The sequence below is a fragment of the Temnothorax americanus genome, unplaced genomic scaffold, assembly GCF_048541705.1.
Source record: "Temnothorax americanus isolate GAGA-0224 unplaced genomic scaffold, ASM4854170v1 Scaffold52, whole genome shotgun sequence".
NCBI classification, from domain to species: domain Eukaryota; kingdom Metazoa; phylum Arthropoda; class Insecta; order Hymenoptera; family Formicidae; genus Temnothorax; species Temnothorax americanus.
The window spans coordinates 1-11,901 of record NW_027509678.1 but is presented as its reverse complement, the minus strand read 5'-3'; the positions used below and the strand labels follow the sequence as shown (position 1 = coordinate 11,901).

Sequence of the window (11,901 nt, the reverse complement as noted above, 5' to 3'; positions counted from 1 at the left end):
AATCAATATTAATATTGAGATAAAAACTTCAAGTTTATTGGAATGAAAACGTATAATGCAATAAAACATTATTTGTTACAACTAATTTCACATTTCCATAAAAATTTTGTTTTTTTCGCGCATTTTATGTACAAAATCGAAAAAGTATCTAGTTATATATCAAAGTATAACAAAAACAAAAAAAAACTGTTAGGTACAATGGCTAGCTGTAACACAATTCCGGAGTTAGTTACAAAAATCGTTTCGAATATTCGAGACAAAATTATTTTATCCTTCCTTCCCTCTAAAAAAAATCTATATATTTATTGTTAATACGTGTAGAATATTAATGATGAACAATAAACATATAGAATACTCAAGTTCAATTTTTCTTTCAGGTGCTAATAAAGATGCTTTATTACACTGAATGCTGCTTTTTCATAAACTGGCCACCGTCTATGTAGATGTGTGTGTATGTGTGTATGTGTGCATGTTGTGTGCTTATGAACTTTATTATATTCATATATCATAAATACTTTTTTCTTCATTAATTTGATTCTTTCAGACGTGTCTAGAAATGTTTCTCAGCTTTATTCTATCTATTTAGTAAAAAGTTTATGCGCGTTTACAAGCATAGGTCATTCTCGTTATCCATATCATTAAAAAAAATGCCACTGCAACATATTCTAAATTTGAGAAGGGGGTACAGAATATATGAAGCATCAAATCGTATCCGAGTCCACGGCAAAAAGAGCGACATGTTATGAATGAAAAAGAAATGTTTTTTTTTTTTTTTTCAAGACAATATTTAGGCGAATATGAGAAGACTATGTGCTTTTTTACTGTATATAGTGGCCATTTTATATACCTTTTTCACATTATATGGTCAACATTTAATACAAAAATTAATCTATTATATCTAGTGACAATCCGAATGCGTTCGAATGTAAACGTCGATTAATGAACTCTACTGTTAAAATACTTAGAGACTAAGCATTCTCTTAAATGTACATAAATAACCCTCTTATCGATTAACTATGCTTTTGCTTGTGTGTCTCAAGTTAATAAATTGTCCATTTCCATTCCCTTTTTTTGGGCTTAAATATCGAAAGGTTAAATTAAATTTTTCAAATGTTCAATTTTTACATCGTACAAGCCAGCACTGAGCTTATACAGAAACCTAAATGTTTTAATATACTTCTTCTGTGCCTTTTGAGTTGAAGGACAGAAAATGTGATTCTTCATAATGTGTCTCACAATGTTTCGTATGTGATGTGACTCCGATAGGTGAGAAAGTCGCGTGCCAAAGTTCGCCACGTTAAAAAGCAGATTTTGACTGAGCATTCTCGACAGTTTCTTGCGATTTTCAAATCCACGTCTAAAGTATATAGAGGTTAGAAGCCTTCCTGATACTGTTTCGAATCTAATTTCGCTTGAGTGAGCTCCAGCTGTCTCTTCGCTTCACACTGGGGGAAATTTTGTAGATCGTAATATTGCGGTGCTATCATGAGCAACCAATCAGCTGTAAAAAGATATAAAATCTCAATAAAAAAAAAAAAATAATAAAATTAACGGATGCTACTAATTGTAATAAATCGACGAAAAGAAAAAGTATAGTCTAGCCCGAATGTGTACCAATTGTATAATAAAATAACACGAGAAAACTTACGTTTAATGTCAGTGACTGTTCTGATGTAATTTTTAGTGGTGAGCACAAATTCATTATAAATAACCCACTCTGGTTTGTGATCGAGGCAACTGCTCGGATGAAGTTGTACTACCTGGTTATCTTTGATGGTCAAATAATGTCCCGTTCTCTCTAAATGCGCTACCTGCATGTTGAAATAACAATAATAAGACGCATATAAAATAAAAAAAAGCATGGTATACAAAGAGAAACTCAATATTTATGTTACCTGCATAAAGAAACCATTAACAAGAGCTTTCCTGATGTTAATGTAATAATCTTTTGAATTGAAGTCCGTCGAAGTGCGTTTTAATACAAATCTGTCCATTATTCTGCTCAACTGTTGTCTTACGTTGTCTCCGCTCTTCAGCGATCGATAATTCACGTAATTGTCGTAACACCATTGAACATCGTCCATATCTGTAATTAATTCATCACAGGTAGAACCGTAGAACTATCAAACAACAGGCCTGTTCGTTTTCGCTGCACTTCTGAACCAGTGCGATAAGTTATAATAAAAGAAAATATATTTGTTTCATTTTCTAAGTTATTGCACTAGTTCAGAAGTACAGCGAAAACGAACAGGCCTAATATTTCAGATTGATTGAAATAATAAGAAGCAAGTACTTACGTTGTTTGAAAGAGTGATACACATTGAGTAGTGTTAGATGATCACCATCAATGTGTGCAAATTTCATTTTTGCGTCATCCGCAGCCTTTTTCGATTCATTCGGCCTCACAAAGCACTGTGGGACTAATACCATGTCAATCATCAATATACTACCATGTCATCTTACCACAATTCTGATTCTATTACTTTACTTTTAGAACTCTTTTTTATATATTTTACGTATAATTTTCGTAATATTATATATATTAATAATTTTAATAATACATAATATAAATAAAATAATTATTAAATTATTAGTAAACAGTTGCACGGTATTATCGCATACAGCAAACCCCAATACGTTACCTGAGAGCATAGCAGTAATGCTGAGTATCTCATTGCTGCAATTATGATTGCAAGAAGCTATAAGCATCTTCGCCAACTGTGGATCTAATGGAAACTCTGCCATTACCGCGCCAAGATCCGTCAGGTTTCCATCATCGTCAAGAGCTGCTAGATAATTCAGAAGTTCCAAAGCTCTCATAAGAGTTTCGGGCGCAGGTGGATCCATAAAGTCAAAATGTACCTGTCATATAATATGCAATAAGTTTTACGATGTTACTTAAAAACACACGCGATCAGTGTAATTATTTTAATAATATAATATTACGATAAACGCACCAGATCATCAATGCCAAGCTTCTTCAATTGCAATACGACGCTTCCAAGATTAGAACGCAAAATCTCGGGGTAGGTGTTATCTTGCATCTCGTTTTTGTACGCCTTTTCTGTGTATAATCTGAAACATTTTCCGGGTCTTGTTCTGCCAGCGCGACCGGCTCTCTGTTGCGCTGAAGCCTTGCTGATAGGTGACACTAAAAGAGATTCGACACGAATCCTAGGGTTGTATACCTATTAACAAAAAGCATTAGAAATTAATAACAAGGTTTATTGATAGTATATATAAAAGATTATTAATTTAAATTAATTAAATTAATTAAAACGTCGCATTTACTTTTTGCTTGGCAAAACCAGGATCTATGACAAAGACGACCCCATCGATAGTCAACGATGTCTCCGCGATATTAGTCGAAACGACGACTTTCCGGCCGATAGCACCGTTAGCTTTGGTAGGCGGAGCAGGTTCGAATATTCTCTGTTGAAGATTCGGCGGCAGTGTCGAATACAGTGGTATACACTTTAGTTCACCAACTTCAGGTCCCAGGTTGTCCATTTCTCGTTTAATTCTCTTGCAAGCTTCCTCAATTTCCTCCTGACCGGTCAAAAACAGCAGAAGGTCCCCGGGAATCTCTTCGCACATCTGTATCTGAATGACAGTTCTGATTGCCGCCTCCAAGTAATCCCTCTCTGGCTCTGGCGTGTAAAATATCTCGACTGGATGTGTTCTGCCAGGTACGTTCATGAGCGGTGCATTGTCAAAATATTGCTGAAACTTTCCAGCGTCCAAGGTAGCACTCATAATCACAAGTTTCAAGTCCGGTCTCTGCTTGATCACTTCTTTCAAAACACCCATCAGCAAGTCGGTAGCTAATGTTCTTTCATGAGCTTCATCTAGCAGTATCACTTGATAGGCATCCAACATGGGATCAGACATGCCTTCCCGAAGCAACATACCGTCAGTCATGTACTTCAGCACGGTCCTTGGCGAACTGCAATCTTCAAAACGGATACTGTATCCTACTTCTTGACCTGTAAAAAAGTTAGACATTTTTTTTTTTTTTAATTTATTACCGTCACGGCACTGTTTCTGATAATATTACAATATTCTTTAATTTTCCAACGTAACAAATAATTATAATACGTACCTAAGGCAACGTCCATTTCTTCTGAAACTCTTTGAGCAACGCTCATAGCTGCCACTCTTCTGGGCTAGGATAATTTAATTTAATTTAAATATATATATTCAATAATTTTTCAGTAACTTTTTGTTTTTACTTTACTTACCTGAGTACAGGCGACTCCTTTGGTTCCGATACTTCTTGAATATTCTACACACCATTGCGGTATCTGGGTAGTTTTGCCGGAGCCTGTCTCTCCAACAAGAACAATGCATTGATGCTGCGCCAGCAATCTCATAAAATCCGCGCGATATTCAAACACAGGCAAAGTTATCCTTTTCTTATAAAGTTCATAGTATCTCGGCGTGTACGGCAGCATGGTATACGGATTGAACTGCACTTGGCTCTTCGCCGCTGTGGGCCCTGGGATTGTTGCATTGTTGGAAACGGAGCCATCCCTGCAAAATGATCATTGTATGAAATTTTCCATTCTACATACGTATGCAACAAGCAGTACGCAAACCAATGGCGTACGCACTGAGTTGAAAGCAAGTATCTCTGTGCAGAACAGAGGGGCTTCGAGATATTGCTAACGTACGCATCGGCACACGTGCGAGATTAATAAAATCACGGCGATGCGTGCGAACAAGCATACATAATGTGCTCGCTAGAGAAAGAGCGACTATTTTATTGCAAATGCGAAACACAGGTCAGACCGAAGAACCGTTACGAGGCGCAGCGACGAAAGTTTTCCTCGTTGCCGGAAGTGAGGGGCTGTCGAAGTGAAGAGCCCGAGACACGTCCGAGACTCGTCGTCTCCGTGGACACGACGTCGGAAAATCAACGCGCACGTGCCAGGACGCGGAACGCCAGGACGCGCGTGTCCGCGCGTGATAAGCGCTGGCACTGGCACGGGGTGCTGATACTGATGCCCGCGATATTGCACATGGCAAAAGGGGAACGGCTGACCGCCGCCGAGTACCCCCGCCGTCGCGCGTCGTCCGCGCGAACGCGGGGAACACGTAGGTGCACTCACGTGGCTTTCCGTTTGACATAGGGATCCATGACCTCGATCCTGCGCTTCGACATAGCGTCCCCGTCGCTCCAGACGCGGTCAAACAGGAGCCAAAACTGTTTACGAAATTCCAGGCGAGGCGTCAGTCAAGATGGCAAGCAGGCGCCAGCAGCAGCGGCTTGGAGCTTGGAGCTTCCTGCCTTTGTGGTAGGGGCAAGGGACAGCAGATGGTGTTGACGGCGGTCGCGATGTGAGAGAGAGAGAGAAAGAGAGAGAGAGAGAGAGAGGGAAAAAGGAAAAAAAGATAAAAATCCTGATAGAAATATTTTACTGAAAATATAATGAAATTTTACTGAAATTCTCTCTCAGTTTCATTATTTCATTACTTCATCAAAATTTCAGTAAAATTTCAGTTTTTAGTTAGATTCAGTAAATTTTATCATGCCTGGTATAAAAAGAATTTTTGTTATTACTTTTTAATAGTATAATTTTACTTTCCTTATATTTCACAGTATCACATCACATTTCATAAAAAAAATTATTTATTTTAAATTTAATTTAAATACATATATTCAATAATTTTTCAGTAACTTTTCTTTTACTTTTCATCCAGTATTTTCAGCAAGACATTTCCATCAGGGAAGGATTCAAGAGGAGAAAGAAGAGAGAGCAGAATGTCTTTTATAATAAAAGAATAAAAGATAAATTAAAAATATTGGAAAATAGAATTTTCTATAAAAAATGGGCAGTCTATTGCAAATTATAATGCAAGTAGACAATTGCTTAATTAATCAAGTAGACTTTTAGTAAAGTAGTTGTTGATAGAATTTCGATATAATGCTTGATAACCGAAGTAATTAGTATTAAATATTAGTGGCGTTTCACCACTTTTTTAATGAGGAAAAGTTAATTTCGCATTACGCAGTACAGATGGACGACATACATTGTCGGAAAAATAATAAATGCCAATGAGTACAGAAAAGATGGCGATTTCAAGTTTATTTAAAAAAAAAAAAAAAATGTAATAAAGATATAAAAAATAAAATATATACACACTGTGTTAAATAAGTACATTTCTAACAATATACATAGCTTCATTGTCACATCCAAACAGCAGTGTCGATCTGTTGATGTCGATACTGTTTATCGGTTTGTGCATAGCGGCGCACAATGAAGTCACGTTAACTTTTCCATTTGTACTAATTGTATTCAACCAATGCATGTCCGTAGAATCTAGTATCACAACAAAACAGAATGTTAGAATCAATCTTTATGACGCAATTGCATCGTGTGTAGTTGAGCTCCTTACTAATTGCTTTTAAGTCACTTACCGAGTTTCAGTTTTGAACTCTGTGCATTGTTCCAATGCCATAATTCTCCGTTGACGGAACAGGTGAAAAGATTGTCGGGTCTGTCCTGATGGAATAGTATCTCGCTGACAGCTTTGGTGTGTGCATTAAGTTGAGACATTGGATAAGTATTCTGCCTTAAATCCCACACGGTTAAACTGCCGTCGTCTCCGCCGGCGATCACGATATGCCTTTGCGTAGGATGGTGCGTAATACTCGTAGCCGCTGTCTGTGAAATCATTTGTCACTTGTATAAAACTCACAAGATTTTATAAGACTTAAAAAGATTAAAGGTTTATATATATATTGGAATTATAATAAAAAAATAATATAAAACACTTACTTTAACTTGATCGGAAAGCATAAAAGTAGTTGCAGGCACATCGCGATCGTTTCTCAAGTCCCAAACTTTCATGTGTCCTCTCGAATTTCCGGTAAGCACCTCATTGTGTTTTAAGAAATCGGCGCAATATATGGAGCAGCTATCAGCATTTTCTGAGAATAAAAGATAACAAATATTTAAATACAATAATCAGACTGTATATTACAAACATATATTAATATACATGTTAATGCAATATTTACCGATAATCCTAACTGGTTTCTTCTCTGCGGCCGTGAGAAGATTAAGCTTTCCGTCCTCTCCCACTGAAGCTATATCTTGTTCAAAGGTGGACAACGCGGTACAAGAGGCATAATCCGTTGTTCTGTAAAATTACATTGGTAAGAATGTAATAATACTTAATATATTTCGACTTCAAAGCTTAGCACAATCAATTTAACCAAGTTTGCTCACTTAAAACTATGTATAAACTCCCATGCCATGTGCTCCTTAAATTCGGTACAGGTATCCTCATCAATTTGCAGTAGTCTTATCGAGCCTAAAGACGAGGCGGCGACAAAGAAATCTTTGCTGATAAACTGAAAATTCATGTTCCATTAATTCTTAACGCGTGAGAAAAAGATTAATTTTATCAAGAAAGAATAGCGTTTACTACCTTCAGTTCAGTTACATCACCAAGGAATGAGTGCGACGACAGGACTGCAGGGTATGGTTCCTCATCGTAATTCGTTCTAAATGTCCAATATGTTATTTTATTTATCTGCGGAAGAGAAATTTAAGATCAAGATTAAGTTCTAAGACTACTCGAACTCCTCATCATTATAGATTCTTAAATTTCTATTACTGAAATATATAAATGTACAAAGTTTCAACTAATTATTATTAATTAAAAATAACAGTTTTATTACATATACAAAAACACTGATAAAGCATGTACAATTATTTGGAACAAATTTATAGGTTAGGTATGCCAGAAATCCTTACCGGGTTATCCCAACTGCCGGTTAAAAAATTCTTCGCTTCCGTAAAATTTCCATGCTGCCACCTTATCTTGGAAATTTTTTCGGATACGAACGTCCCTTGTACATTCTCGCCCATTTTTCGATCAAAGTCGTTGTAGATGTAGATACAGCCAAAAAAAGTCGAATATCACAGTAGAGTCCGGCCGACCGCTTCTCCCGCCTCCCGCTCGAATGACGATGCCGCATGCCGCCATTGTGCACGTGTGTGTTGCGCCCATTTCATATACAATAACAAATTATAAAATAATAAATATATGCTAATGTTACCTACCATCTAAAAAGAAAATCAAGAAAATGAATAAATCTCTTTATAATTTATGTAATCGATAACTTTATACCGCAGTGAGAAGACTTGCATCCAAAGTGAGACCTTTCGCAGAGAACATATTTTTTGCGATGCAGAATTTGCAAAAAAAGAAAAAAACAATTGCAACTGCAATGTCAGATCGTAAACTATAATTAATAACAGAATTTATAAAGATATAAATTTAGATAAATTTAGATTTATGTATAAAACCTGCATTAGCATACACATTTTTATAAAAAACTGTTACTATAATTAAATTATATATATTTTATTACCTTGTTTTTTTATTTCATTATCGCCAGTGCTATTAAATATGTCATGAATATAGTGGTGTCAATCTGCAAACCCTGATTCCTTGGTGCACTCATAGGCCCACACTATCAACATTATTTTTATAGAATAATACGGTATGGAGTACGTCATCAAGTAAATCTCATCGATACGATCGTCTACATTAATTATGAAAATGCCTTTTTGCCAATACAATAAATGAAAGTAAAGATGAAAAAGTGATTTCGATGAAAGTCAGAATTAGGTAGGAAGCAGTGTTGCAAACTGAAAATCATATATATTTATCATCTGCACTGGATTACTATATTTTATTATTTTAAACTCTATATTTTTATTTTCAAACAGAATGTTCGATCGATTATCCAAATAGAATTCTCAATTATGCATTTATTACGTACATAGTTTGACTGTGCACTTAAATAAACAAAACGTATCCTTTTACAACTGGTTATATTAACACATTATGTGATGTAAGATTTTCTTTATGTATATATGTATTGCATAAGTATATGCAAGTTTCTTTATAACCATAAAGCACCACGAGAGACTCTACTCACAAAACGATATTCAACTTACAAGGATATAAAAAAAAGTATTAAAAATATCTTTTCTACGTTTGGTCAATCTTTTTGTTAACTAGAGCGTATTCTTTAAAGATTTTCCACCGCAAGAACTCGACATGAACAGGAATTGTATCAAGATCAATACATAAGTCAGTGAGCCCCTTTTCAAGTTATTTTTTTTTCATTCCATGTCATTTTCGTCAAGTTGTATTAAGTGAGTCTTATTTTTATCTGTCTTGATGATAACCGATATTCATGTTTAAACTCGACGATAATTGCAGCTTAGAACGACTGTGACCAAACTCAGATTAGCTTAATCGGCGATTAATTCAATCGGCACTTGTCAATTGAATTAATCGCTCAAAATAAAATTTTTGTATAGTTAATAATTTAATTTGAATATTTATTTATTAAATTAAAATCCGAATACAGATACAATTGATACAATTGATAAAAACGGAACATATTATTTGAAGTAAATATTGAAAATTCTACACATAGAATAATATGCACGCCACGTAATGAGAAATAATTTTTTATGAAGTATCTCGCTATATTATCTACGTAATTTTTCTTCAACGCCTTCTCATCGGTAAGAAGACGATAAAATCTATTTTTAAGAACGAGTGGAAGCTACTTGCTGTTTATAATTTCCACCACACGTTGTGATGAATTCACAACGCGTCGTTCACGCGCGGCGAGATGTCGAAAATCATACGCTACTCCATATCACTATTTTCACTCTATTTGGCATGCAGTGGTGCGAGTGAATCTTTGCGGAAAACACGTAGGTGTGGAACAGTTGTTTATCACGTGCTAATATTAGTGCCCGATAAAATTAATAAATAACAACACAATTAAAAATCCTATCTTAATATGTGCTGCATAACTAGTGAAACTCACAGCAGAACTAGAATTTCGATAAATCAATTTCAAAAATTAGAAACATACATTAGATAATATTATTAATTGAATTAAGTCTTGTTTAAGTCTTGAATTAAGACTGATCCTTTTCCCTTTATATTTATTATATAGATAAGAAGTATAAGATTTGTGCATAATTAATAATATATATATGGTATAAAATTATTAAATAATAATTTTGTTTGTTAAATTTAATGAAATCTGAAAATAAAATAATATTATAGAAATAAAAATATAGAAAACAGATTAAACGTCTATTATATTTAATATAATATTTTACAATAAATTTCTGACTTCAAAATATGGAAAAGTTTGTAATCTCGAAGAGAGAATATAGTTTTGTTATAAAATTACATGTATAAAAATCGTTTTATAATCTATATATGTTTGACAAAGTTGCACGCACTTTCTTTGGCGCGTTCGCTAAAAAGTACAGATTTATCTACAGACACATTGCAATTTTTAGCGACGATTGAGGCCAATGTCAGCAGCGACGATGTCACGGAAACGCGGCATACCACTTGCAAGATCGCAACGGAAGATGTGGTCGCGTATGCACGTGCCACTGTTACAACAGTACTTACTGGAGTATGTAAATCGAGTGAGTAAAAATTAAAATTGATAAAATAAAATATATTAAGAAAAAAAATTAAAATTATAATATAAATATATTAGTATTGAATTAACTATAAATATTAATATTAATATTACCTTGACACATATATATTAAAGAACACTATAGCAATTATCTTTCAACGTACATAATATTTACAATAATATCTGCAATCAATTAGAAGAGAATAAAAATAAAATCGTTAGACAATAACTTAGGTATCTTTCTTCAAAAAAATAAGTAATTCTGATCATTTAAATTTTATTAGAAGAGAACTTCTTATACGCATCCAAGTATCAATTCTTATGATTTTGCAAGTCGCAGTCTTAACTCATATTATTGTATCAAATTAATAACGCAAAAGAGTTATAAGCAATAATATTGCATGTGGAAAATTTCAAACTTTTGGCGCGTCGAATAAAAGCTCTTACAATTAAATAACTATAAATAAAGACGGTCGCTAATCCATCCGATGCCGTTGAGCATCAAAAGTCGATTGGATTTTTTTATTGGGACGAAGATAATTCCGCTTTCGTAAACGTATAGAAAGTTAATCGATGAATACGCATGCTTTCAGAGGCGATGGACGAAAAATTCGCGAGTCTAGAGGAAAAGTTGAGCAAGGAATTTGCGGATGTTAAGTGGTTACTTTACAGCATTCTGGAGCAGCAACCGAATTATTTGAAAAGTGTAAGAAACGCTAATCTTCACGGAACGTTCAACGGTTATTTATCCCCGAGGCAAGATGAAATCGATAAATTCAACAATACCATGCAAAATTTGTCAGTATTGAACGGTTAGTGCAATCATTACGAAATAATCTAGCTGTGCTTTATGGATCAAAATACGTTATAATATTCTTTGCGATATATAAAATTTTTTAAAGTAATTTTTAGCGCGTATAGGAAAATGATTTATTAACGCAGTTTATAATATAGCAGTAGACTCTAAAGTTAACTTTACGCTCTCAACTAAATATGGAGTAGTTCTTCGTGCGCAACTGGTAGACTTGAAGTGCTCAAAACTTCGCAAGTGCCTCCGCTACTATACAACGGCCTATCTATTTTGCATGTATAAATGAGATTAGTAAACTTGCATAACGAAAGAACGATCTTGTAACAACTGCAAGTGTTGTTAAGTTTCAATTAACTATACATCTGTACAATAACTGAAAGGAAACTTTTATCTTAATATTTTTATATTATAATTATTAACATATACGTGGTCTGTTTAAAAAGTAACGAGACTGAATTTTTTTCTCAGTAACACTGTCAAAACGGGACTGCAGTGGATCGAAAGCTACATTCATACTCAACTTTTAGTTAAAATTTCAAGTACAATTTCGATAACATTAACATTTGTGATTCTACAATCATTTGTATAACAGTATTGTGAGCGT

At 34.5% G+C, this 11,901-nt stretch overlaps 3 protein-coding genes across 4 annotated transcripts; 1 reads left to right on the top strand and 2 right to left on the bottom strand.

Moving 5' to 3' along the window:
• Positions 1–14: 14 nt before the first annotated feature.
• LOC143904466 (putative pre-mRNA-splicing factor ATP-dependent RNA helicase PRP1) lies at positions 15–5,292 on the bottom strand. The gene is made up of 10 exons (XM_077419174.1): positions 5,112–5,292; positions 4,242–4,533; positions 4,103–4,166; positions 3,292–3,986; positions 2,958–3,188; positions 2,643–2,862; positions 2,298–2,420; positions 1,896–2,086; positions 1,649–1,811; positions 15–1,501 (listed from the first exon to the last, which is right to left on the bottom strand). Exons 1-10 carry the CDS (start codon positions 5,162–5,164, stop codon positions 1,374–1,376), a joined length of 2,160 nt encoding a protein of 719 aa, XP_077275300.1. The 5' UTR covers positions 5,165–5,292; the 3' UTR covers positions 15–1,373.
• Positions 5,293–6,063: 771 nt separating this feature from the next.
• Positions 6,064–7,986, bottom strand: LOC143904470 (nucleoporin Nup43-like). Its single transcript, XM_077419180.1, has 7 exons — positions 7,767–7,986; positions 7,438–7,542; positions 7,236–7,360; positions 7,025–7,146; positions 6,783–6,934; positions 6,422–6,668; positions 6,064–6,323 (listed from the first exon to the last, which is right to left on the bottom strand). The coding sequence occupies exons 1-7, from the start codon at positions 7,878–7,880 to the stop codon at positions 6,151–6,153; spliced, it is 1,038 nt and encodes a 345-aa protein (XP_077275306.1). The 5' UTR covers positions 7,881–7,986; the 3' UTR covers positions 6,064–6,150.
• A 378-nt stretch (positions 7,987–8,364) lies between these two features.
• Positions 8,365–11,880, top strand: LOC143904473 (uncharacterized). 2 transcript variants are annotated; one of them, XM_077419182.1, is made up of 4 exons: positions 8,365–9,752; positions 10,356–10,490; positions 11,080–11,298; positions 11,766–11,880. In XM_077419182.1, exons 1-4 carry the CDS (start codon positions 9,668–9,670, stop codon positions 11,822–11,824), a joined length of 498 nt encoding a protein of 165 aa, XP_077275308.1. In that variant the 5' UTR covers positions 8,365–9,667; the 3' UTR covers positions 11,825–11,880. The 2 variants fall into 2 exon arrangements, with proteins under 2 accessions (XP_077275308.1, XP_077275309.1); XM_077419183.1 differs by having other exon boundaries at positions 8,367–9,752; positions 11,080–11,192; positions 11,766–11,812.
• Positions 11,881–11,901: the final 21 nt, after the last annotated feature.

Excerpts from the sequence above, each read along its gene's own strand:
- LOC143904466 (XM_077419174.1), bottom strand. The coding sequence starts at position 5,164 with ATGTCGAAGCGCAGGATCGAGGTCATGGATCCCTATGTCAAACGGAAA. Across the intron at positions 3,987-4,102 it reads AGAAATGGACGTTGCCTTAG|GTCAAGAAGTAGGATACAGT; the intron begins GTACGTATTATA and ends ACTTTTTTACAG. Across the intron at positions 2,087-2,297 it reads GTATCACTCTTTCAAACAAC|ATATGGACGATGTTCAATGG; the intron begins GTAAGTACTTGC and ends AATTAATTACAG.
- LOC143904470 (XM_077419180.1), bottom strand. The coding sequence starts at position 7,880 with ATGGGCGAGAATGTACAAGGGACGTTCGTATCCGAAAAAATTTCCAAG. Across the intron at positions 7,543-7,766 it reads CCGGCAGTTGGGATAACCCG|ATAAATAAAATAACATATTG; the intron begins GTAAGGATTTCT and ends TCTCTTCCGCAG. Across the intron at positions 6,935-7,024 it reads GAAACCAGTTAGGATTATCG|AAAATGCTGATAGCTGCTCC; the intron begins GTAAATATTGCA and ends TTTTATTCTCAG.
- LOC143904473 (XM_077419182.1), top strand. The coding sequence starts at position 9,668 with ATGTCGAAAATCATACGCTACTCCATATCACTATTTTCACTCTATTTG. Across the intron at positions 10,491-11,079 it reads TACTGGAGTATGTAAATCGA|AGGCGATGGACGAAAAATTC; the intron begins GTGAGTAAAAAT and ends GCATGCTTTCAG. Across the intron at positions 11,299-11,765 it reads AAATTTGTCAGTATTGAACG|TAACACTGTCAAAACGGGAC; the intron begins GTTAGTGCAATC and ends TTTTTTTCTCAG.